Source organism: Mesoplodon bidens (assembly GCF_964165515.1).
Source record: "Mesoplodon bidens genome assembly, chromosome: 3".
Taxonomy (NCBI): Eukaryota; Metazoa; Chordata; class Mammalia; order Artiodactyla; family Ziphiidae; genus Mesoplodon; species Mesoplodon bidens.
Genome location: NC_138178.1, coordinates 50,478,003 through 50,502,516, shown reverse-complemented (window position 1 = coordinate 50,502,516; position 24,514 = coordinate 50,478,003). Strand labels below are relative to the sequence as shown.

At 36.5% G+C, this 24,514-nt stretch overlaps 1 protein-coding gene across 6 annotated transcripts in view; it reads left to right on the top strand.

The window, feature by feature from the left end:
• ICE2 (interactor of little elongation complex ELL subunit 2) overlaps positions 1 to 24,514 on the top strand; it is a 66,159-nt gene that overhangs the window by 4,007 nt on the left and 37,638 nt on the right. For all 6 annotated transcript variants that reach the window (XM_081229367.1, XM_081229366.1, XM_081229365.1 and 3 more), the window contains exons 5-10: positions 4,463 to 4,724; positions 5,895 to 6,014; positions 20,513 to 20,650; positions 21,770 to 21,886; positions 22,060 to 22,219; positions 23,183 to 23,364. In XM_081229367.1, coding sequence (XP_081085493.1) covers positions 4,463 to 4,724; positions 5,895 to 6,014; positions 20,513 to 20,650; positions 21,770 to 21,886; positions 22,060 to 22,219; positions 23,183 to 23,364 — 979 coding nt within the window. The remainder of the gene's footprint in view (positions 1 to 4,462; positions 4,725 to 5,894; positions 6,015 to 20,512; positions 20,651 to 21,769; positions 21,887 to 22,059; positions 22,220 to 23,182; positions 23,365 to 24,514) is intronic.

Sequence of the window (24,514 nt, the reverse complement as noted above, 5' to 3'; positions counted from 1 at the left end):
GTTTTACATTGCAAAATGTTTGTGTTCCTCTTTCTTTGGGATTTTAAACAGTAACATTTATAAAGTTCTTGTAATTATTTCTGTAAGATAAATTCATAGAAATTGAATTGTTTGGGCAGATTCTATAAATTATATTTTAATAGATAACACCAAGTTGCCATAGAGTTTTTTTCTGGTATGAAAATGCCTGTTAAGTGATGATTTTCCCTTCTCACTGCTTACTTGCCTGTAACAGCTCTTCTTTCCTTTGTGATCAGCTGTTTCAACTCTATTGTGGATGAATCTTAAAACTAATCAAGTTTACTAGAAAGGAGTGAAAATATGCCAAATGAGGAATTGGAGAGCTCTCCTAGGGGAGCTTAATTTTTAACTTTCATCCTTTCTCCACTCCTTTTGCAATGGAGGAATCATACTTCTAGCCTCTGTATGGAATGGGACCCCATCGTTTCCTGCCTTTTCAGTACCCTTTCTGTCAATTAGCATCCCCTCTTAACTCCTGTCTCTTTTTTCTTTTTTTCTTAAGCCATGCCACTCAGCTTGTGGGATCTTAGTTCCCATACCAGGGATCGAACCCATGCCCCCTGCAGTGGAAGCGCAGAGTCCTAACCACTGGACTGCCAGGGAAGTCCCTCTTTGTTCTCTCTTGACCAATATTAAACATGCTCAAGTTTGTCCCATCTCAATCCCTAGGTTCCACATTCCCTCCTAGTTACTTTCTTAGCTCTTCTCTCATTTGTACTTAGACTTCTTTAAATACTTGTATATGCTTGCTGGGAGGAAATGAGGGACAAAAAATCTATAAGACATACCAAAAACAATTGACAAAATAACATCGCTTAGTCCCTCCCTCCCAATAATTACTTTAAATGGATTCAACTCTCCAGCCAAAAGACAGATTTGGAGAATCAATGTCAAAAACAGGATGGAAAAAAAAAAACCCTTCGCTTTATTGCATATCCCATTGCACTTGCTTTCACTGAACATTCCACTGTAATCTGCCTTTTGCCCTCACTAGGCTACTAAAACTGCTCCTCTTAAAATCATCAATGAGCTCTTGACTATAGAGATATCTCACTCTAATTTTCCTCCTAGTTTTCTGGTGACAGTGGTATTTCTTAGTGGAATCAATTAATTGCTACCACTGATACTCATTTAGGTTGTTTCCATTCCTTTACTGTTACAAACAATGAGCATCTTTTTTTTTTTTTGGCTGCATTGGGTCTTCGTTGTGTGTGAGCTTTCTCTAGTTGTGGCGAATGGGGGCTACTCTCTGTTGCGGTGCGTGGGCTTCTCATTGCGGTGGCTTCTCTTGTTGTGGAGCACGGGCTCTAGGTGCGCAGCCTTCAGTAGTTGCAGTACATGGGCTTCAGTAGTTGTGGCTCTCAGGCTCTAGAGCGCAGGCTCAGTAGTTGTGGCGCATGGGCTTAGTTGCTCCGCGGCATGTGGAATCTTCCCGAACCAGGGATCGAACCCATGTCCCCTGCATTGGCAGGCAGATTCTCAACTACTGCCCCACCAGGGAAGTCCGTTGCTACTGCTTCTTAATTATTTTATGGGTCTTTTCAAATCCGGTTCTATTCAGCGTATCCCAAGCGTGGGTTATAGTCTGAAATTTGTAAGGGAGAGGACGTCCTACTGGAAGTTGAGTACACTTAACACCTAAAATCTTTTTTTCTTAGAATATCACTTGTTTTTCTTTAGATTTCTATATAGCACAAAATAATTTGTTAGTATAATACACCTTTTAACATAGAAGAAATAAAGACACAAGTCATTGATTTCGTATGTGTCTAGTCTTTTTTGCTAACCTTTAGTTTTATTATAGTAAGAATGGATTTTCAGACTATATTAAATTACCACGGTTTTCTTGATGAAAAAACTAGGAAGAAAAAAACAAAACAAAGACTCAGAAGAATGTAAATTTATTAGCCCTAATTTTGTATTTTGTGTTCTATAAAAACATATTTGGGAAAATATTGATACCTCTAATTATGCCACTTTCAACAATATGAGGTTTTTATTCAACCCTTTTCCCTCAACTAAAAGGTAAATATTTGCCTTTTTAAAAATTAGTTTCTGGGGACTTCGCTGGTGGCGCAGTGGTTGGGAATCCGCCTGCCAATGCAGGGAACAGGGGTTCGAACTCTGGTCCGGGAAGATCCCACATGCCGCAGAGCAACTAAGCCTGTGCGCCACAACTACTGAGCTTGTGCTCTAGAGCCCATGAGCCACAACTGCTGAGCCCGCGTGCCACAACTACTGAAGGCCATATGCCTAGAGCCCGTGCTCCGCAACGAAGAGAAGACACCGCAATAAGAAGCCTGCACAGCCCCTGCTCGCTGCAACTAGAGAAAGCCTGTGCTCAGCAACGAAGACCCAGTGCAGCCAAAATTTAAAAAATAAAAAAAATTAGTTTCTGGTTATAGATATTTATAACTGAGTTTTAAGCCAACAGAGGGGAAAGAAGCTTCAAATACACAAAAAAGAAGAAAAAGAAGAAATTTTAACATGTTTAATGTATATAAGTAAATCAAATTCAGGAGGTACAGGTAGACTTAGGTGGAGGCTAGAAGTACCATTTCCAAATGCTACTTAAAGAAGCTAGCTACCCAAACCAGGAGACTTAAAGCATAGGAAACGAAAACTTTTGAATTCTGCCTTTCTTTCATAGAGACTTAAAGTAAAAAAGGAGAGTGGGTAGTTGACAAAATGAAGGGAGAAAACTTCAAACCATCAACTTAAATAAAATATAATGCTGTAAATGTGGATAGAAAAATCCTGTCAGATGCTTTTGGCTTGCACCCTGATGAAGATTTTGACAGCGCTGCACACAGAAATGATCTTGATGTGCTGCCGTTTCATTCTTTGCTGAATGTAGCCAATTTAAACTGCCAGAATTTCTTGACATTCCTACTCTGGCATATCTGAGTCAGCATCTTGTTGCTGCAGCAGCTTAATTAAATTTGCCAGTTTGTGTCACAAGGACAGACATGTTCTCATATTCAGAGAGACAGCTGTGAAGCAGTATTGTTAAGAATTGCGGACACAATACTGTTAGGTTTGAATAGCTCTCAAGACATTTTCTAGTGAGAAATCAATTTGCTGTAATACATTTCTCCCAAGATCAGCAGTTAATATTCATTTTGTTAACCTAAAATATGCTTATTTTTATGCAGTTATTGGAGAAACTTTAGTAGCTAAGTATGTCTTCTTTCACCTGTATTATTTTCAGAGCCAATCTAAGCATCCTTATTTTAATTTCCAAAATTCTTTTTCCATTTACTAACCTGCTCTCTTCGTTAGTTTTCCATCCAGAGTTTAGCTCTAAAAGAGTAATCTTGAATATTTTGCCTTATTTGAGGGCTCTAAGTCTTTTTTTAAAGAATTTTGGAATTTTTACCATATTTATTCTAATATTTTAACGTTGATCTAAAACAAATTACTGGTAGTTTTGGATGGGGCTTAACTCACCCTTTTTAGTTTGGAACCAAATCATTACTGTGGTGGAAATTGAAGTTGTTGAGGCTAAGGAAATGTAGTTTCGTGTGTGTGTGTGTGTGTATGTGTGTGTGTGTGTGTACTTTAAGACTTTCTTATGAAAAATGTAGATTATAACACTGAATAGCAGCAATAGAGACAGATTATGTACAAGATAAGAAATTTGTATTCATATACCTTAATTGGGGTAGTAAGGTGATTTTTTTTTAAATTGGGGTAGCATTTCATAAACAGATAGGGTAACAGGTTCTCTAGCTACTCACCACTTTTTCCTGTAGTGTATTTCATTATAGATGTGCCAAGATTTCTCTTTTATATCTATACAAAACATAAAGACATTTCCATAGACTCAGCCATGTGCATGAGTGATAGAGGATTATACAACTCTTCTAAAACCACTGTTATTTCCATAAAATATATCACAGAGTGTTGGGATTTTCTTTTTAATTCTTGAGATAATTACAGCAGAGGAAACCAGGAAATTTAGAATCTCAGTGAATTTGTGAACTTCAAGTTTGTGACCCCAGCATATCCTGCTCTTAGTGGCTTTTGTTCACTGCATTAACTGATATATCTTATTGAAGAATTTAGGTATTAAAAAACAACTTGAATTGTAATAAAATGTAAACACAAAGTACCTGCATATATAACTAGCAAGAGTGATTTACCCCTCTTCAGTAAAGGGAGGAAGCTTCCAAATTGAATAACTTGTCTAAGGATTTTGCCTCTTCCTCTCCCATCAGGTAATTGAAGGTAAACTTGTAATGTGATCCTATCCTGCAGAATACTTAATTTATACTAAATGGCTAAACATCAAAATGCAGGTGGCAGAGTTAGATAATAATCCAGAATTTACTCTGTTAATCACTCTATATTCTCCCTGGTGATTGAGAATCATGAAGTTTCATGATAGTAATCTTCATGTGAAAAGCACGTATTTGTAAATTGTATTTTTTTTTCCCAGACGTATAGGAGAAAATTTGAATGCCTCAGCAAGTTCTGTAGAAACAGAGCCGGCAGTTAGTTCAGCAACTCAAGCAAAGGAAAAAGTGAAAACCACAGTTGGAATGGTTCTTCTTCCAAAACCAAGAGTTCCTTATCCTCGTTTCTCTCGTTTCTCACAGAGAGAACAGAGGAATTATGTGGATTTGTTGGTTAAATATGCAAAAATCCCTGTGGGTTCCAAAGCTGTTGGAATAAATAAAAATGACTACTTGCAGTACTTGGTATGTATTCTGTTCTTCAGCGTCAGTTTAAAAATATTTAAAAATTAGGAAATATTTGAAATTGCTTTTATGTTTTTAGGTGCAATCACATTAATAAAAATGGAAACTATAAGGAGTTTAATTGACAGAACATTGGTGCTTTAATTCTATTGTTTCTATTATAGTTGAGGCATTTTGCTCTAGTTCTGGGTATATTTCACCCCAGTTCATATTAAGTACTAGCAGTAGAACTTTACCTTGCTCCTTGAACCACTTTAAAATTTTTGTTAATGATTACTTTAATTAAGTAGTTTCCAAATTCTCGATTAGGTAAGTGATGCTGTGCTGAATATCATTGTTGCAAACTCTGTTCATATCTATGATTGTTTCCTTAAGATAAATTCTTTTTTTTTTTTTTTTTTCTTTTTGCGGTATGCGGGCCTCTCACTGTTGTGGCCTCTCCCGTTGCGGAGCACAGGCTCCGGACGCGCAGGCCCAGAGGCCATGGCTCACGGGCCCAGCCGCTCCGCGGCATATGGGATCCTCCCAGACCGGGGCACGAACCCGTATCCCCTGCATCGGCAGGCGGACTCTCAACCACTGCGCCACCAGGGAGGCCCTCCTTAAGATAAATTCTTAAAAATATAATTACCAGATCAAAAACTATACATGTTTTTAAGGCGTTGATCTGCAGTTACACACGAGTAAATTGTTCTGAAAAAATGTTTAAACCAATTTGTATGTACCAGTACTGTATGAAGGTTTTTTTCAAAATATCTTCACTAATAATGAACATTACTTTTTTTGCCTCTAATTTGATATGGAAAAGATGGCAATCTCTTGTTTTATATTAACTTACAGTGGTTACTAATGAAAATAAGCATTTTCCATGTGTTTATAAGCCATTTCTAATTCTTCTTTTGTAACTTGCATATTTATATGTTTGCTTATTTTTCCATTTGGGTGTTTATCCTTTTTATGTTAAGAGTATTTTATAAAATGAGCTTATTAATTCCTAATCATATATTGTAGCATTAGTCATTAGCTTTTCTCTTTGTGGAATGAACTTTTTTGTGATTTCTGCTTTGGACATGATAGTTTAAGTCCAAATTATTAGTGCAGCAATTGAGAAGTGATTGTTTTTAACCAAGCTTCTTATCCTAAGATATGTCTACTTTTTTTCAAAATCAGGATATGAAAAAACATGTGAATGAAGAAGTTACAGAATTCCTAAAATTTTTGCAGAATTCTGCAAAGAAATGTGCACAGGATTATAATATGCTTTCTGATGACGCTCGTCTCTTCACAGAGGTAAAAAAAAAAATAATCACATTTACTTAAACTGCCAAGTAATATGCAATAGCAGCATTTTAAAATGTGTGATGACTTTCCAAAAGCACATGTTAATATTGTCAAATTAGAGACCAAATTGTATGTAGGTCTTTTATTCATCATGTATTTAAATAATAGAAATACTGACACCTCAAAATCAGGTACTATAGTATATTCATGTTTTTTTCTTTTAATGATCTAACTACTGTATTTGAGTTATATTTTACTCACATGGATGGTTTGATCTGATGCACTGATTTCCCTTGCGAGAGAATGGCGTTTAAGGAGTTATCTTGGTCCTTAAAAATCTGTATGGTCCTTTAGAACCTAGTCATATAAATTTATATTCACTATTTTCATGGTAACCAGCCACCGGATGATACATTTCATCAAATAATTTTTTGATACTTAAATTATTCAAGCAGGTTTCTTTTTAAATTTTTTTTTGAGGGCAATTATCATTTATTTTTTTAATACATGTTTATTGGAGTGTAATTGCTTCACAATACTGTGTGTGTTTCTGTTGTACAACACAGTGAATCAGCCATATGCATACATATATCCCCATATCCCCTCCCTCTTAAGCCTCCCTCCCACCCTCCCTGTCCCACCCCTCTACGCTGTCGCAAAGCATGGAGCTGATCTCCCTGTGCTATGCTGCTACTTCCCACTAACTATCTGTTTCATGCACATTTATTAGCAAAGCATGTAAATCCTCCCATCATGTAGTGGGCGTAGGAAGAATTTAGAGTACAGTACTTGAATAGTAACTTAATAGTAGAGTTGTAGTAGAATTCATCTAGAAACACCAACAACAGTCTGAATCTTTTTTTTAAGCCTTTAAAACTAGTTAGGGCTTCCCTGGTGGCACAGTGGTTAAGAATCTACCTGCCAATGCAAGGGACACAGGTTCGAGCCCTGGCCCGGGAAGATCCCACATGCTGTGGAGCAACTAAGCCCGTGCACCACAACTACTGAGCATGAGTTCTAGAGCCCGCGAGCCACAACTACTGAAAACTGCGCGCCTAGAGCCCATGCTCCACAAGAGAAGCCAGCGCAATGAGAAGCCCGCACACGGCAACAAAGAGTAGCCCCCGCTCACGGCAACTAGAGAAAGCCTGTGCACAGCAACGAAGACCCAACACAAAAATAAATAAATAAATAAATAAATAAATATTTAAAATTTAAAAAGTAAACCATACATGATAAAATTGATAAATTTGAAATAAATAAATAAAACTACTCACTGTACAAAACAATGTGATAATACTTAATAGTATTGAACCCTACACTTAAAAATGGTTAAGATAGGGCTTCCCTGGTGGCGCAGTGGTTGAGAGTCTGCCTGCCGATGCAGCGGACGCGGGTTCGTGCCCCGGTCCGGGAAGATCCCACATGCCGTGGAGCGGTTGGGCCTGTGAGCCATGGCCGCTGAGCCTGCGCGTCGGGAGCCTGTGCTCCGCAACGGGAGAGGCCGCAACACTGAGGCCCGTGTACCAAAAAAAAAAAAAAAAAAAAAGGTTAAGATAGTAGGTTTTAAGGGTATTTGAGCACAACTTTTTAAAAAACTGCTCATTATAAATTGGAGGACAGCAGAGGGTATTAGTTCTACTTTCAAACAAACACTTTTTTTTTCTTTTTTTTTGCGGTACGCGGGCCTCTCAGTGTTGTGGCCTCTCCCGTTGCGGAGCAGAGGCTCCGGACGTGCAGGCTCAGCAGCCATGGCTCACGGGCCCAGCCGCTCCGCGGCATGTGGGATCTTCCCGGACCGGGGCACAAACTCATGTCCTCCCCCTCATCGGCAGGCGGACTCTCAACCACTGTGCCACCAGGGAAGCCCTAAAACACTTTTTTAAGGTGAAATTTTGTTGTTAATATGAACCAGAAGAATTAATCTTCTAAATCAAAGGCAGAATTTCAGTTTTTTCTGAACCTATGTATGATATACTTAAACAGAGTGTCATATTTCTCCATATGTGAAAGGCACTGTAGCTGTTCCTATTTTAGTATTGTTGGTGAAAGGACCACAATGACGATTTTAAAACATAAATCACATCCCCTCATTTTGCTGGTTTCAAATGGCTTCTCATCTCACTCAGGAAGAGACAGTCTTTAGAAAGTTCTGCAGTACCCTACATGATCCCGCCTCCTCACCACCGCCACCCCAAGCCTGCTTCATCTGCGTGTTCCTCTCAGTTATTCCGTTCCAGCCTCCTGGCCTCTTTGTGTCTCTTGAATACGTCAAGCACGGTCCTGCCTTAAGGCCTTTGGCTGTTCCCATCTTGCTGGCAAGCTGTTCCCCAGATACCTGCATGGATTAGTTCCTTGATTCCTTTAAGTCTCTCTCTGTTCAGTTGCCAGCTATCACTGAGGATACTCCTAATTACCGTATAAAGAGTAGCATCACCCTCAGCATTTCCTTTACCATGTTTTGTTTATTGTCTTTCTCTCTAACACTTGTATGTAAGTACTGTTTGCACCGCTGGGGTGTTCCCAGTCACTGGAATAATGCCTGGCACACAGTAAGTGCTCAGTATAATTACTTGTTAAGTGAAGATAAAACTGTTTATGAACAGAGTACATTATTTGATAGCTAGCAATCAGCATTAGGTCTTGCTTTTTAGCCAGGTTGACTTGGCAGCACATTGTCTTATTACGCTTTACGTCTTACCCCAAAGACCCACTGATTTTCTCTAACCTTTTTATTGTTTTAAAACTTTAATTTTATATTATGAAATGTAATGTACCTATGGAAAAGTATTTAGAACAAATATGTACAGCTTAACAAATAATTATATATATATGAACACCTATGTAACTCTCTTCCAAGTCAAGAAATAAAACATTACTGGTAACCTAGAAGGCCCCTGTGTATCCCTCCTAGATAATAACATTTTCCCTTGTTGAAGAAATAATCACTGTGCCAAGTTTAGTTTGATAATTTCCATGCCTTTAAAAAAATTTTTTTTGGTAATTCAAGTTTTCTTTTGCCTGTGTTTGAATTTTATGTGAATTCTTTTGCTCTTTTATGTGAACAGAATTCTTCCTTTACTCAATAGTATGTTTGTGAGATTCATATGTATGTGTGTAGTTGTATTTCATTCATTCTTATTTCTGTACATGTATAAGTAAACTGGTTTATTCTGTTGATCAAAATCTGGGCTGTTTCCAGTTCTGAGCTATTCTAAGTAGTGCCCCTATGAAAATTCTAATACATGTCTCTTGCTGCACATGTACACACATATCTACTGGGTATATGACTAGGAATGAAATTGTTGGGTTATAGAGTATACATATCTTCAACTTCAATAGATAATGTTAGACTGTTTTCCAAAGTGGTTATGCCACTTTACATTGTACCCAGCAGTGTTTGAGAGGTTTTTACTCCATATCCTCAACAATTGATACTTACAGTCATTTTAGTTTTAACCAATCTATTGAGTGTTCAAGTTTTGCCCTTTATTCTACTTGATTTTCCATCTTTTTGTTACTGATATGTGAGAGGTTTTGTATATCCTAAATACAAAAGTTTTATGGGTTGTACAGTAGTCCCCCCTTAATCTTGGTTTTGCTTTACTTCGTGTCAGTTACCCACAAATGGAAATTCCAGAAATACTTCATCACACACCATTCTGAGTAGTGTGATGAAGTCTCTCACAATCCCGCTCCACCCAACCCACAATGTGAATTATCCTTTTGTCTAGTATATCCCACCCATTAATCTCTTAGTAGCCACCTTGGTTATCAGATGGGCTTTCAAGGTATCACAGTGCTTGTGTTCAAGTCACCCTTACTTCACTTGATAAGGGCTCCAAAGTGCAAGAGTAGCGATGCTGGCAGTTTGGGTATGCCAAAAAGAAGCCGCAAAGTGTTTCCTTTCAGTGAAAAGGCGAAAGTTCTCAACTTAGTAAGGAAAGAACAAACACCATATGCTGCAGTTACTAAGATCTGCAGTAAGAACGAATCTTCTACGCATGAAATTATCACGAAGGAAAAAGAAATGCGTGTTCTGCTGTCACACCTCAAACTGCCAAAGTTACAGCCACAGCGCATGATAAGTGCTTAGTGAAGATGGAAAAGACGTTAAATTTGTAAGATATTTTGAGAGAAAGTTACCACGTTCATATAACTTATTACAATATTGCTATAGTTGTTCTGTTTTTATTTTATTATTAGTTATTATTGCTAGTCTCTTACTGTGCCTAATTTTTAAATTAAACTTTATCATAGGTATGTATGAATAGGAAATGATATTCAGTCTTATCCACGATTTCAGACATCCACTGAGGGTCTTGGAATATATCCCCCATGGATAAGGGAGACTACTGTATACATTGGGAGTTTTTTCTTTTATTTGATAAAACAGTTTTTTTAATCTACAAGTTCCCCCTCCATATTTTTTTTCCTTAAACTTTATCTTTTCAAGAACCTGGGTCATTTGACCTTTAGAGTTTCCCACAGTCTAGATTTTGATAATTATATATTCATGATGATACTCAACATGTTTTTTTTCCTCTATATTTCTTACAAATTGTGAACTGGATCCAGAAGCTTGATCAGAATTATAGTCTTGCCAAAGAGTTTGAACATATAGATGGTGGTGTATTCTTTAATCAGGTGGCACATAATGTCTGATTGTTTTTTGTGATGTTAGTAGCTATTGATGCTTAATGCCAGATGTATTCATTCACTGGGGTTTGCAAAATTGTAAGATTCTAATTGTATCATTTATTTTCATTCATTAGTTGGAATAATTTTATTAAAATATGTTTTTCCTCATCTACTGTTTGGCTTCCCATTTCATGTAGCAGAAAAAATGCTAGATTCTTTATATACCAGTTTTGAAAAAATTAACTGGTTCCTTCTTATTTTACAATGGTGATCACTTTTAAAAATATATTATTATTGAATCATGAAGTTAAACATATTTGATGGGTTTTAGTCCACTACAATTATCCTTTTTGAAACTCAGATAATACCAACTTTGACCAGTGATGGGGTCTTCATACTGGCTTTTGAGTCCTTTTGAGTCACTCTAGGAGTCTTTGAGGCTTATTTTGTACATTTCCTATCCCAGCCCTGGAAACAGCTATTTTCTAGAGCCTTTGTTTCTTTTAGTGTGAAATGGCATTTCAAGACTACAGTCTGGGCACTGGGGATGCTCAATGCACCTGAGTTGATCAGTGTTTATGAGACTATTTCAGTAGATGGAGCTAGAAAAAATACATTTAAAGAAAAAATTACCACGTGTCTCATTTGCTTTATCCCACATTATACTCACAACAGCCTCAGAATAATACAATGCCACCAACCAATAGAATTTCTGAAAATAGTTCGAAAAATTTTTTTCATATGTTCTCACCATTCTCCCCTACTTTTTTTAGTACTGCATTTATATTGTTAGAACATGTAGCCATTACGTACTAAATAAACTCTCTCTCTTTTTTTAAAGTATAGTTGATTTACAATGTTGTGTTAATTAACTGCTGTACAGCAAAGTGATTCATTTATACATTTTTTACATTCTTTTTTTAATATATTCTTTTCCATTATGGTTTATCATAGGATATTGAATATAGTTCTCTGTGCTATACAGTAGGACCTTGTTGTTTATCCATTCTATATATAAAAGCTTACAGCTGCTAACCTCAACCTCCCACTCCATCCCTCCCCCAACCTCCTCCCCCTTGGCAACCACCACTCTGCTCTCTATGTCTGTGATTCTGTTTCTGTTCCATAGATTGCTTCATTTATGTCATATTTTAGATTCCACATATAAGGATATCATATGGTATTTGTCTTTCTGTTTCTGACTTACTTCACTTAGTATGATAATCTCTAGTTGCATCCATGTTGCTGCAAATGGCATTATTTTGTTCTTTTTTATGGCTGAGTAGTATTCCATTGTGTACATGTACCACATCTTCTTTATCCATTCATCTGTTGGTGGACATTTAGGTTGTTTCTGTGTCTTGGCTACTGTGAATAGTGCTGCTATGAATATAAGGATGCATGTATCTTTTTGAATTATAGTTTTGTCTGGATATGTGCCCAGAAGTGGGATTGCTGGCTGATATGATAATTCTATTTTTAGTTTTCTGAGAAACCTCTCTACTGTTTTCTTTCTTTCTTTTTAAAAAATATTTATTTATTTATTTATTTATTTATTTATTTTGGCTGTGCTGGGTCTTAGTTGTGGCACGTGGGATCTTCATTGCGGCATGTGGAATCTTTTAGTTGCAGCATGCAGACTCTTAGTTGCGGCATGCGAACTCTTAGCTGCGGCATGCATGCGGGATCTAGTTCCCTGACCACGGATCGAACCTGGGCCCCGCCCCCACATTGGGGGCTCAGAGTCTTACCCATTGGATCACCAGGGAAGTCCCTCCCTACTGTTTTCCACAGTGGCTGCACCAACTTACATTCCCACCAGCAGTGTAGGAGGGTTCCCTTTTTTCCACACCCTCTCCAGCATTTGTTGTTTGCAGAGTTTTTAAAGATGGCCTTTCTGACCAATGTGGGTGGTACCTCATTGTAGTTTTGATTTGCATTTCTCTTATAATTAGCAGTGTTGTCCATCTTTTCATGTGCCTATTGGCCATCTGTATTTTTTCTTTGGAGAAATGTTTATTTAGGTCTTCGGCCCATTTTTGGATTGGCTTGTTTGTTTTTTTGTTGTTGAGTTGTATGAGCTGTTTGTATATTTTGGAAATTAGGCCCTTGTTGGTCACATTGTTTGCAAATATTTTCTCCCATTCCGTATGTTGTCTTTTAGCAAAAGACATGTTCATGGTTTCGTTTGCCGTGCAAAAGTTTGTAGGTTTGATTAGGTCCCATTTGTTTATTTTTGTTTTTATTGCTATTGCCTTGGGAGACTGACCTAAGAAAACATTGGTACAATTTATGTCAGAGAATGTTTTGCCTATGTTCTCTTCTAGGAATAAACTCTCCCTTTTTAATCCACATTTAACTTTAAATCAATTTTACTGAGGTAAAATTTACATAAAGTAAGCATCAATTTTAAGTGCATGTCAGTGAGTCTTCCTGTGTAACCATGACCCCAGCCATGATATGGAGTATTTCTTTTTCTTTTCTTTTTTTTATAATTTTTTATTTTTTTAATGTATTTTATTATATATTTTTAAAATTTTATTTATTTTCAGCTGTGTTGGGTCTTTTGCGGCAAGCGGGGGCTTCTCTTGTTGCGGAGCACGGGCTCTTGGCACGTGGGCTTCAGTAGTTGCAGCACGCGGGCCCTAGAGCACATGGGCTTCAGTAGTTATGGCACATGGGCTGTAGGGTGCGTGGGCTTCAGTAGTTGTGGTGCATGGGCTCAGTAGTTGTGGCTCGCGGGCTCTAAAGCACAGGCTCAGTAGTTGTGGCACACGGGCTTAGTTCCTCTGCATCACATGGCATCTTCCCAGACTGGGGATCAAACCCATGTCCCCTGCATTGGCAGGTGGATTCTTAACCACTGTGCCACCAGGGAAGTCCCGATATGGAGTATTTCTATCACACTAAAAAGATCTCTGTGCCTCTTTCCATCCATGGCCCTAGGAAATCACCGATTTGCTTTCTGTCACCATATATTAGATCTGCCTTTTCCGGAGTTTTATAAAAATTGAATCACACACAGTGTACTCTCTTTTGTGTCTGACTTCTTTCAGTCAGCATTTTTGAGATTCATCCACATTGATGCAAGTATCCATAATGTATTCCTTTTTATTCCTTTTTGTTTTGTTGTATGGTTATACCAAAATTGGTTTACCAGTTCAACTGTTGATGGGCAGTTGTGTTATTTCCAGTTTGGGGCAATTTTGAATAAAGCTATTAAGAACATTCTTGTACAAGATTTTTGGGGGACATATATTTGCATTTTCTTGCGTATATACCTAGGTATAGTATTCATACATCATCTGGCAAGTGTACCAAGTTAAATTTTATTAGAAACTGCCAAGCTGTTTTCCATAGTGGATATACCATTTTATACTCTCGCCAACAGTGAATGTATAAGAGTTCCAGTTGTTCTACACTTTAGCTAACACTTAACATTGTTAATCTTTTTTAATTTTAGCCAACCTGTGGTGTGTAGTAGTGCCTCATTATGGCTTTAGCTTGCATATCCCCAAAGAGCAGTGATGTTTGAACATCTTTTTTGTGTTTTTCTTGGCTTCTGTGAAATGTCTGTTAACATCTTTTGCTAATTTTATTGGGGTTTATTTTTATTGATTTTTGAAAGTTCTTTATATATTCTGAATACAAGCCTGTTTTATATATATATACATATATATACACATATGTGTGTGTGTGTGTGTGTGTGTGTATAGTTTTCTCCCAGTTTGTGACACGCTTTTTAATTTTTTTAATAGTCTTTCAAAAAACAATTTTAATTTTAATGAAGTCTAATTTTTGCAAGTGTTTTATGGTTGGTGCTTGTATGTGTTCTAGCATAGAAATATTTGCCAACCCCAAGTGGTTCTTATCCGAGGTCACTTTTACTCCTTTACCCTTGTGCCCACTCCCCACACAGGGGACTTCAGCAGTGTCTGGAGATATTTTTGATTGTCACAACTGGCAGAGAATGACTCGTATCTAGTGACTAAAGGCCAGGGATGCTGTTAAACATCCTACAATGTATATAACATCCCCCACAGCAAAGAATTATGGAGCCTCAAATGTCAGTAGTGCTTGTGTTGAGAAACCCTGGTCTAGAGGTTTTATAGTTTTAACTTTTATGTGAATGTGTGTATGTTAATTTCAAGGTTTTTTTGGTGCAAGATGTGAGGTTTGGGTCAAAGTTTATTTTCCTTTCATCTGGATATTTCGTTGTTCAAGCATAGTGATTCTCTACTGAGAGTGATTTTGCCTCCTACCAGACATATGGTAATGTCTAGAAATATTTTGGGTTCTCTTAACTGAGGAAGGAGTGCTTCTGGCATCTAGTGGGTAGAGCCAAGAATGTTGTTAAATATCCTGCAATGTAAAAGTTGGCCCCCCCAACACAAAGAATTATCTGGTCTAAAACGTCAGTAGTGCCAATGTTGAGAAATTGTTTCGCGCTATTGGTTGAAAAAGCTATTTTTCCCCTCATTAAATTGCCTTTTCACCAATAATGTGTGGGTCAATTTCATGACTCTAGTCTGTTTCATTAATCTATATCTCTGTCTTTATGCCAATACCACCATGTCTTTTAGTGGAAGACTACAAGAAACCAACTGGTGGAAATCCTACAACTTTGTTCTTTTTTAAAATTGTTTTGGCTTTTATTGGTTCTTTGCATTTCCATGAAAACTTTGGAATCAGCTTGTCAATTTCTAGACAAAAACTAAGTGGGACTTTAATTGGGATTGCTTTGAATCTATAGAACTTATATTAAAGTTCTATAGATTCTATAGAACTATAGAAATAATTTTTAATTATGGAAACAAATACCTCTTAAAATGATGTTTAGCTAGAGTGCGTTTTTAAATAAGATCTGACCATCTCTTGCCTATTAATTAAAAAGTTGAGTCATTTACATTCATTGTGATAATTTATGTATATAAACCTGTTTATGATTTCTATTTGTCTTTTCCTAAACTTCTTTCTTTGACTTCTTTTGAGGAGATTGACTTTTTCCCCCTTCTTTTTTCCCTCTCTATTGATTAGGAATTTATACATTTTTGTTGTTGTTCTTAGTGGTTATTCTTGAATTTTCACAATGAATTTTTTCCTTATTGAATTACCTTGTCACCATTGACCTATGGGTAAATTTCTCAACTCTATTTAGTTCTTAGTTTATTAACCTATACATCTACAGAGACCATAGAGCATTTTGACTTTCATCACATCCCTCCTCACTGATATTATTGTTTTAATGCTGTCTCTTTTTTAAACCTACCTACATTATTATTTTATATGAACAATGTTTGTCTTCATTTATCTACAAACATGGACCTTCTTTTGCCTTTCCATCTCCTCTTTTCAAATCTACATTCTGAAATCCTCTTCATTTTTCCTGAAATGTTATATGTTCTAGATGTTCCTTTGGTGAAGGTCACTTGGTGATGAACAATCTTCTTTTTTGTTTACATGGAAATTTTTTTATTTTGTTCTCATTCTAATAAGATAGTTTGGCTCCATACATAGTTCTAAGTTGACAGTTTGTTTTATTTCTCAGCGTACGATGATATAATTCTACTTTTTCTGGCTCGCATGTTATTATTGAAAAGTGTATTGTTTGTTTAATTGTCATTTCTTTTAGGGAATCTGCCTTTTCTTTCTGACCGCTCTTAATTTTTGGTGCATTAGTTTCATTACAATGTACTTTATTAGAATAAAATTCTACTTGTTTCATTGTGTGTCTTGTATCTGTAGATTCAAATCCATCATCAGTTCTTGAAAATTCTCAGCCATTTTCAATTATTGCTTCTTTTTTGTTTTCCCAACTCTCTTTCTGGAATTCCCAAACTTCCTAGGTTTCAGTCTGTCTTCCATTTCTCTTTTTTTGGTGTGGTAATATATATATATAACATAAAATTTACCATTTTAACCATTTTTAAGTATAGTTCAATGGCATTAAATACTTGCGCACTGTTGTAAGTGGATTTTCATCATCCATTCCCAAACTTTTCCATTGTCCCAAACTGAAACTCTGTATTCATTAAATAATAACTCATCATTCCCTCTTCCCCCCAGTCCCTGACAACCACCATTCTATTTTTTATTTCTATGAATTTAACTTCACTAGGTACTTTATATAAGTGGAGTCATTTCAATATTTGTCCTTTTGTGATTGGCTTATTTTACTTAGCATAATGTCTTCAAGATTCACCCATGTTATAGCATGTGTCAATATCCTTCCCTTTTTTAAAAATAATTTTTAATTATGGTTAATACACATAACATAAAATTTACTCTCTTAACCATTTTTATTATTTTTTTAATAGATTTTATTTATTTATTTATGGCTGCATTGGGTCTTTATTGCTGCACATGGGCTTTCTCTAGTTGCAGCTAGCGGGAGCTACTCTTTGTTGTGGTGTGCGGGCTTCTCATTGTGATGGCTTCTCTTTTTGCAGACCACGGGTTCTAGGCATGTGGGCTTCAGTAGTTGTGGCTCACAGGCTTTAGAGCACAGGCTCAGTAGTTGTGGTGCACGGGCTTAGTTGTTCCGTGGCATGTGGAGTCTTCCTGGACCAGGGATCAAACCTGTGTCCCCTGCATTGGCAGGTGGATTCTTAACCACTGCACCACCAGGGAAGCCCCTTAACCATTTTGAAATGTGCAGTTCTATAGTATTAAGTACGTTCATATTGTAGTATAGCCAATCTCCAGAACTCTCTTCATCTTGTAAAACTGAGACTCTATACCTGTTTCTGAACTGTTTCTATTCACAACACTTCTGACACCAAATATGTGGGATTTCTTCCCTCATGCCAACCAGTTCTCCAACTCTCCAGACAGTAGGCCTAGGGTTTCCATGACCCATCCCTACCTTGAGTTCACTAATTAGGTAGAACGGCTTACAGAACTCAGGAAAGCACTTTACTTGCTATTTCCAGTTTATTATAAAGAATACAACTCGGGAACAGCCAAATGGAAGAGAGAGATGCATAGGGCAAGGTATGGGGGGAAGAGGCACAGAGCTTCCATGCCCTTTCCAGGTACACTGCCCTCCCAGCACCTCCATGTGTTCACCAACCCAGAAGCTCTCCAAATCCCATTGTTAAGGGGAGTTTTATGGAGATTTCATTTAGTGAGCATGTTTGATTAAATCATTGGTTGCTGGTGATTATCTGTCTATGGGCCTTTTGTCATCTAATTAGCATAAAAAAGACATTCTTATCACTTAGTGGATTCCAAGAATTTTAGGAGCTGTGTGTCAGGAACCAGGGACAAACACGAAATATTTATTTATTATTGTGCCACTCACCATACTACTTTCTGTCTCTGAATTTGTCTACTGTAAGTACCCCCATATAAGTGGAATCATGTAGTATTTGTCTTTTTGTGACTGGCTTATTTTACTTAGCATAATGTCTTCAAGATTCATACATGTTCTAGCATGTGGCATAATTTCCTTCCTTTTTAAGGCTGAATATTCCATTGTATGTATATGGACATTTTGTGTATCCATTCATCCATTGATGGACATTTGATTTGCTTCCACCTTTTGGCTGTTGTGAATAATGCTACTGTGAACATGGTTGTACAGATATCTGTTCAAATCTCTGCTTTTCAAGTCTTAAATATAGGGCTCTCCTGTTCAGCTCCCTACCTGATCTTAGAACTGGTTGAGGCATTTGCCCTCAAGCCACTTCACCTTTCATGGGTTTTCTTACTGCTCACTGCTCCTGTTTCTCCTCATTCTAGATGTTTGGCATTTATTTATTTATTTATTTATTTATGGTCCTTGGAGATTCTTCTCTCTCTCTCTTTTTTTTTTTTTGCGGTATGTGGGCCTCCTCCACGGAATGTGGGATCTTCCCGGACCGGGGCATGTCCCCTGCATCAGCAGGCGGACTCTCAACCACCGCGCCACCAGGGAAGCCCTCTCCTCTCTTTTACCGAGCCCAGCAATGCATGAAAATTGTTAGCTGTAATTTATCCAGCATCTAGTGTTGTTTGGATAGGAGTGCTCTTCAAGGTACCTACTTTACCATATTGCCAGAAGCAGTATCTGTTTAAGTTTAAGCTTCAAACATGTATGAAAACCTATTATATTTTCTCTTTCTGGAGCATAGTTATTTTCATCTTTCTCTGTAAATGATGCATGTGTTTTTGGTGTTCTTAACTTTCAAGATACTTTGAGTGTTAAATAACATTCGGGAGTGGGTGATGATGGGAAACAGCCTGAATCTCTTAACCTCCTTTGTTCACTCTTAGCAGTTTTTCAACCATAAGTAAATTACTAATTAAAAATTTTAAATTAAATATATTAAATAATGATCCTTTAGTTATTACTTAATATCTACCAGTTGTGAAATACCTTTAATGCTATGTAGTGTATCTGAGTATAGGTATAAAACTGTCTTAGATTTTCCCTTGAATTTTTCTCTTGCCATAATTACTGAGTTAAGTGAAACTCACTTAAAAAGCACTGTAACATCTAGCATAGTTTTACCAAGAAAGATGTGCTGATAAATACCTAACCAGAGTAGTCTATATGTCACATAGTTCTTATATATTGCTTTCCTTTGCATGTTCAGATTTTTGTAATGGCTTCTACAGGATAGGAATATTAGGGGTGAAAGTTGACTAATATTATAAATGAGGAGCAAAGATATTATGCAGATCCGAGTTTGCAGTTTACTAGCGTTTTTAAGAGCAAACAGAACTTCTTCATATTAACCTATATCTGCCTTAATTGCAAGTAATATCCTGATTAAATATCAAGGTCATTATTGAAAAGCGTAGAATTGAGGGGGGAAATGTGGAAGATAATAGAGAGTGAGGATTAAAGAAAGAGAAGAGGATATGAAACTATAGATAAGAAGATGTACTGGAGTAATGTTATTGATTTGTAACTTGACACACTTTATAAATATCTGAAGGGAAAGAGTGTAAGGTATAAAAATATGCTTATTGCTAAAAGCTTTTGTGATACAAACTATATTCTAAAAGGCTCAGATTAAGGTTCATTGAGAGAAGAAGAGAAAACACATACATTTGGCCCTCCGTATCCACGGGTTCTACATCAGTGGATATGGAGGGCTGATGGTACTATACCATTTCATATAAGGGATTTGAGCATCCTTGGATTTTGGTATCCATGGGGGATTCCAGAGATGCGAGGGACGACTGTATCTTAGAAGATAATGTAGTATGTATGGTCTTATAACTCCCCTACCCCCTCCAAAACTGCTGTGCTTCTTTGAGTTATTTACGTGTTATCACATGCTTGGGTGAAACTGTGAATTTTTCTTCCTCATTACATTTCCTGGTAAGTCATTAATATTTTGAGAACATTTTGGAGAGAAGAAAATACTTAATACTCCATCATTTGAAGTAGTTATAAAATTCCTTATTTATTTTTTAGATTGAAGGTTAGAATGACCTGTAAGATAACTACTTCATTAATTCATTGTGCTTGGGGATCTTTTTAGGGTATTAAACTTACTTATTTCTAATCATTCATGTAACTGCTTTTATTCCCATAAAGTGTGTTAAAATTTTCACGTGGCTTTATTTCTTTGACAGTTTCTTAAATAGCAGAGAAAATATGATGTGTCTTCTCTAACTTTAAATTTTAATACAATTGCTAATTTTAGTATTATTAAACATCAATGTTTTAAGAAATTAGGTTAAAAAGAATTGTTATGAAAACTAAGAGTTTAAATCAAGTAAGGAATATACAGTATGCCTGGATTGTTTGGTTAATGAGATGAGGCTCATATTTGAAATGAATAATTATTTAGTCACATGTAACTAAGTTATTTTTGTTGCATTATTAGAGAAGTACAAAAAATGAATTTCTCTTAATTTTTATTTTTTAGCAAATTTTAAAAGCTTGTATTGAACAAGTGAAAAGGTATCCAGAATTCTATACTCTCCATGAAGTCACCAGCTTAATGGGATTCTTCCCATTCAGAATAGAGATGGGATTAAAGTTAGAAAAAACTCTTCTCGCATTGGTAAGGTTTACCATAAGAAAATAAAAATAAACTTATTTTTGTCTGAAACATCATCTGTATTTCACACAGAAGCATAATTTAGATATATTTCAATATTTATGTTTAAGTTTTGAGCAGTCACGAGATAGAATTTTTAAAATATGCAGTACAAATGTGTCCCCTTTTATTGTATGACTACCATTACTTGATGTTTTTAAAAATATCACTACCGGGACTTCCCTGGTGGTCCAGTGGTTAAGACTCTGCACTCCCAGTGAAGGGAGCCTGGGTTCAATCCCTGGTCAGGGAACCAAATCCCACCTGCCGCAATGAAGATCCCACGTACCACCAGCTAAGACCCGGTGTAGCCAAATAAATAAATAAATATTTAAAGAAAAAAGAAAAAGTTAAAAAAAATATCACTACCAACTTTATTTCTTGATTTTCTTTGCTTAGTTTCCATCTCTTATGTTTCTGAATACAAGCAGAAAGCCCCTTTTCTTTTACGGGGATTTACTCAAAATTATATTGGAAGTATGTGTGTGTAAAGAAGATATTTTAGAGTTTCTCTTATACCCTGCCATGACTTGTACTTCATAAAGTGAGAGGTTAGAATTTAAAATGACAGGGAAAATTTCACGGCACCCTTATCTTGGACCCTTGTTTTAAAAAAAACGTATATGGGGGACTTCCCTGATGGTACAATGGTTAAGAATCCGCCTTCCAATGCAGGGGACGCAGATTTGATCCCTGGTCGGGGAACTAAGATCCCACTTACTGCAGGGCATCTAAGCCCACATGCCACAACTACAGAGCCCACGCACCCCAACTATAGAGCCCACATGCTCTGTAGCCTGCGCGCCACAACTAGAGAGCCTGCGCACCACAACGAAAGATCCCGCATGACCCAGCTAAGACCCAATGCAGCCAAAAATAAATAAATAAATAAAATCTTAAAAAAAAAAAGCTATATGGTGGTAAAAACATTAAGGTCTTGTCTTAAGAAGGCTCTAAATTTGATATTTGCATTTAGGACAATGAAGAATTTTAAGTTATAAGTTTCATATGATGAAAAAATACTTCAGAAAAAAAATACATCAAGATTTCTGCAATAAAACATTCATGTTTTTTCTAATTTAGGGCAGTGTAAAATATGTGAAAACAGTATTTCCCTCAATGCCTGCAAAGTTGCAGCTGTCAAAAGATAACATACCTACCACTGAAACACCAGAACAAACAGCTGCAGCTATGCATTATGTAAGTAGTAAAGTGATTTTGGATCTTCCTAAGCAATCTTCTGTACCTCATAAAGTACATGTAACCTGGTTGTTCTAAAGTACCCTTCCTGAATTTCTCCCTTCTTTTCATTATTTAATCAAAGAAGTTTCCAATAAGTGTAATCAAGTAACAAGTTTTATGTTGTTTTTCAGGACATTAGTAAAGACCCAAATGCAGAGAAGCTTGTTGCAAGATATCACCCTCAGATAGCTCTAACTAGTCAAGCATTATTTACCTTATTAAATAATCATGGACCAAGCTACAAGGAACAGTGGGAAATTCCAGTGTGTATTCAAGTAATACCCGTCACAGGTTTGTGATTTGCCATGTCAAGTAACACTCTCAAAAGAGGAGCTGAAACAGTTCTATTTCAGTTGTCTAATTATAGGTGGTCATTTGTCAAATACAAAAAGCTAAGTTTTGATTTAAGGAGGATGTAAATTTGACAATTACATTCAGTAGAAGAACTTTTTAATATATAGTGCTAAGTATACAATTGACACTCATAAATGAGTTATTAGATTTACAGGACCTGTATGCATGCTGGGTGTGAGAAGTAGAGAAAAAATTATAGTTTAGGGTGGCCAAAGATACATGAAATGGTGAGGTTCTTCTGTCTTTCACTGAAATAAAAGGAATGTAATACTTTATTAGACAGCCTCAAATGGGTTAGTTTCCAGGGTTTATTTACTTACCTATTATTGGAATTCAGATTTAAATAAGTCTATACTTATAAATATAAAATAGTGTCTCTCTTAACGGTAAAATTAATATTTACACATAAATTCTGTACAAAATATTATTCCCCTTCTATTTTTGTTCATATTTAATAATTTTCTCATATCTTTTAGAATTAATATTCTTGTATGTAATAACATAATTGGAGTAAATGAAGGACTATGTCTAAAAACAAAACTACAAATTAGAGTTAAATGTAATATATTCTCCGTGGTAAACATTTTATCACTTTTTGAAAGTATAACCCAAGAGGAACTGAGTAATAATGACAGTAAAAGTATAACAATAAAAAACAGAAAATATTTTTTTAAATTGTTAGAAAAAGAACATATTTTTCTTGCCAGTAAGAGTCTGTTGCCCTTAGATCTCTAAGGGACTTTAAAAATCTTTTCATTCAAGGCACACGTATGGGACATGTGCTTCCAGTTTCCTATCCTGTGTCTCTTTGTTTAGTAATTCTTCTGTTATACATCCTGTTTTTTTTTTTTAAATATGACTACTAGTAACTAATCACTCCCATTCTTTTTCTGTTTTAAGGTTCAAAACCAGTTAAAGTAATCTATATTAATTCACCACTTCCCCAAAAGAAAATGACAATGAGAGAGAGAAATCAAATCTTCCATGAAGTTCCCTTAAAATTCATGATGTCCAAAAACACAACTGTTCCAGTCTCTGCAGTATTTATGGACAAACCAGAAGATTATATATCTGAAATGGATGTATGTAATGCTTTCTTTTGTTTCCTTAAGAGAATGTACTTGTTTGTCCTTTTGAAGAATAACATTTTATTGCAAGTCTCTAAATCTGGTAGTTAAAAATACAGACTTGAGATTGAAACTTAAAATTGAACCCCACGTGGATCTAGACTTTAGACAACTAATTTAACCTCCTTCAGCCTCAGTTTTCTTCTTTTATAAAAGAAAGATTATAATACCTACTTCATAAAATTGCTGTCAGGATTAAGTTTGATATTTATAAGTAAGATGCTGAGCACAGTCTTTAGTACGTATGTACTAAAAATTCAGTCAGTAATGGTGATCATAGTGGTGATGGTTTTATTTAATTAGTCTCATTCGTATTCAAGAGTTTTTAAGTATGAAAAGGAACAGATGAGTTTGACTGGGGCAGAAAGAATTTGCCGGATTGTTAATCCTTTTTAGTGTATGCTTATTATCTGCGTGACCGTAGGCAAACTACATATTCTCTCTGTGTCTAGTTTGCTCTGTCTTTAAGATGGGTATCATGATAACCTAACTCAGAATTATTGGGGATTAAATGAGTTAATACACCTAAAGCATTTAGAACAATGCTTGGTACTCCAGAAATACTAGCTTTTATTATTTTGTGTATTTTGAAATATTTTCCCATGATTCTTAGAGCAAGACATTCTGTTTATTCAAAACTTTATTCATCCATTCCACAAATATTTATTTTTTCTTTTTATTTATTTTTTTTTGCGGTACGCGGGCCTCTCACTGTTGTGGCCTCTCCTGTTGCGGAGCACAGGCTCGGACACGCAGGCTCAGCGGCCATGGCTCACGGGCCCAGCCGCTCCACGGCATGTGGGATCTTCGCGGACCGTGGCACAAACCCGTGTCCCCTGCATCGGCAGGTGGACTCTCAACCACTGCACCACCAGGGAAGCCCCACAAATATTTATTGAGCAGATACTGTTCCATGCACTGAGGATACAGCAGTAAATAAAAATGAAGTCTCTTTTCTTTCAGAACTTACATTAGTGTCAGAGGGCACAGATAATTAAAACAGTATCAAAAAAGCACGTATTGGGCTTCCCTGGTGGCGCAGTGGTTGAGAGTCCGCCTGCCGATGCAGGGGACACGGGTTCGTGCCCCGGTCCGGGAAGATCCC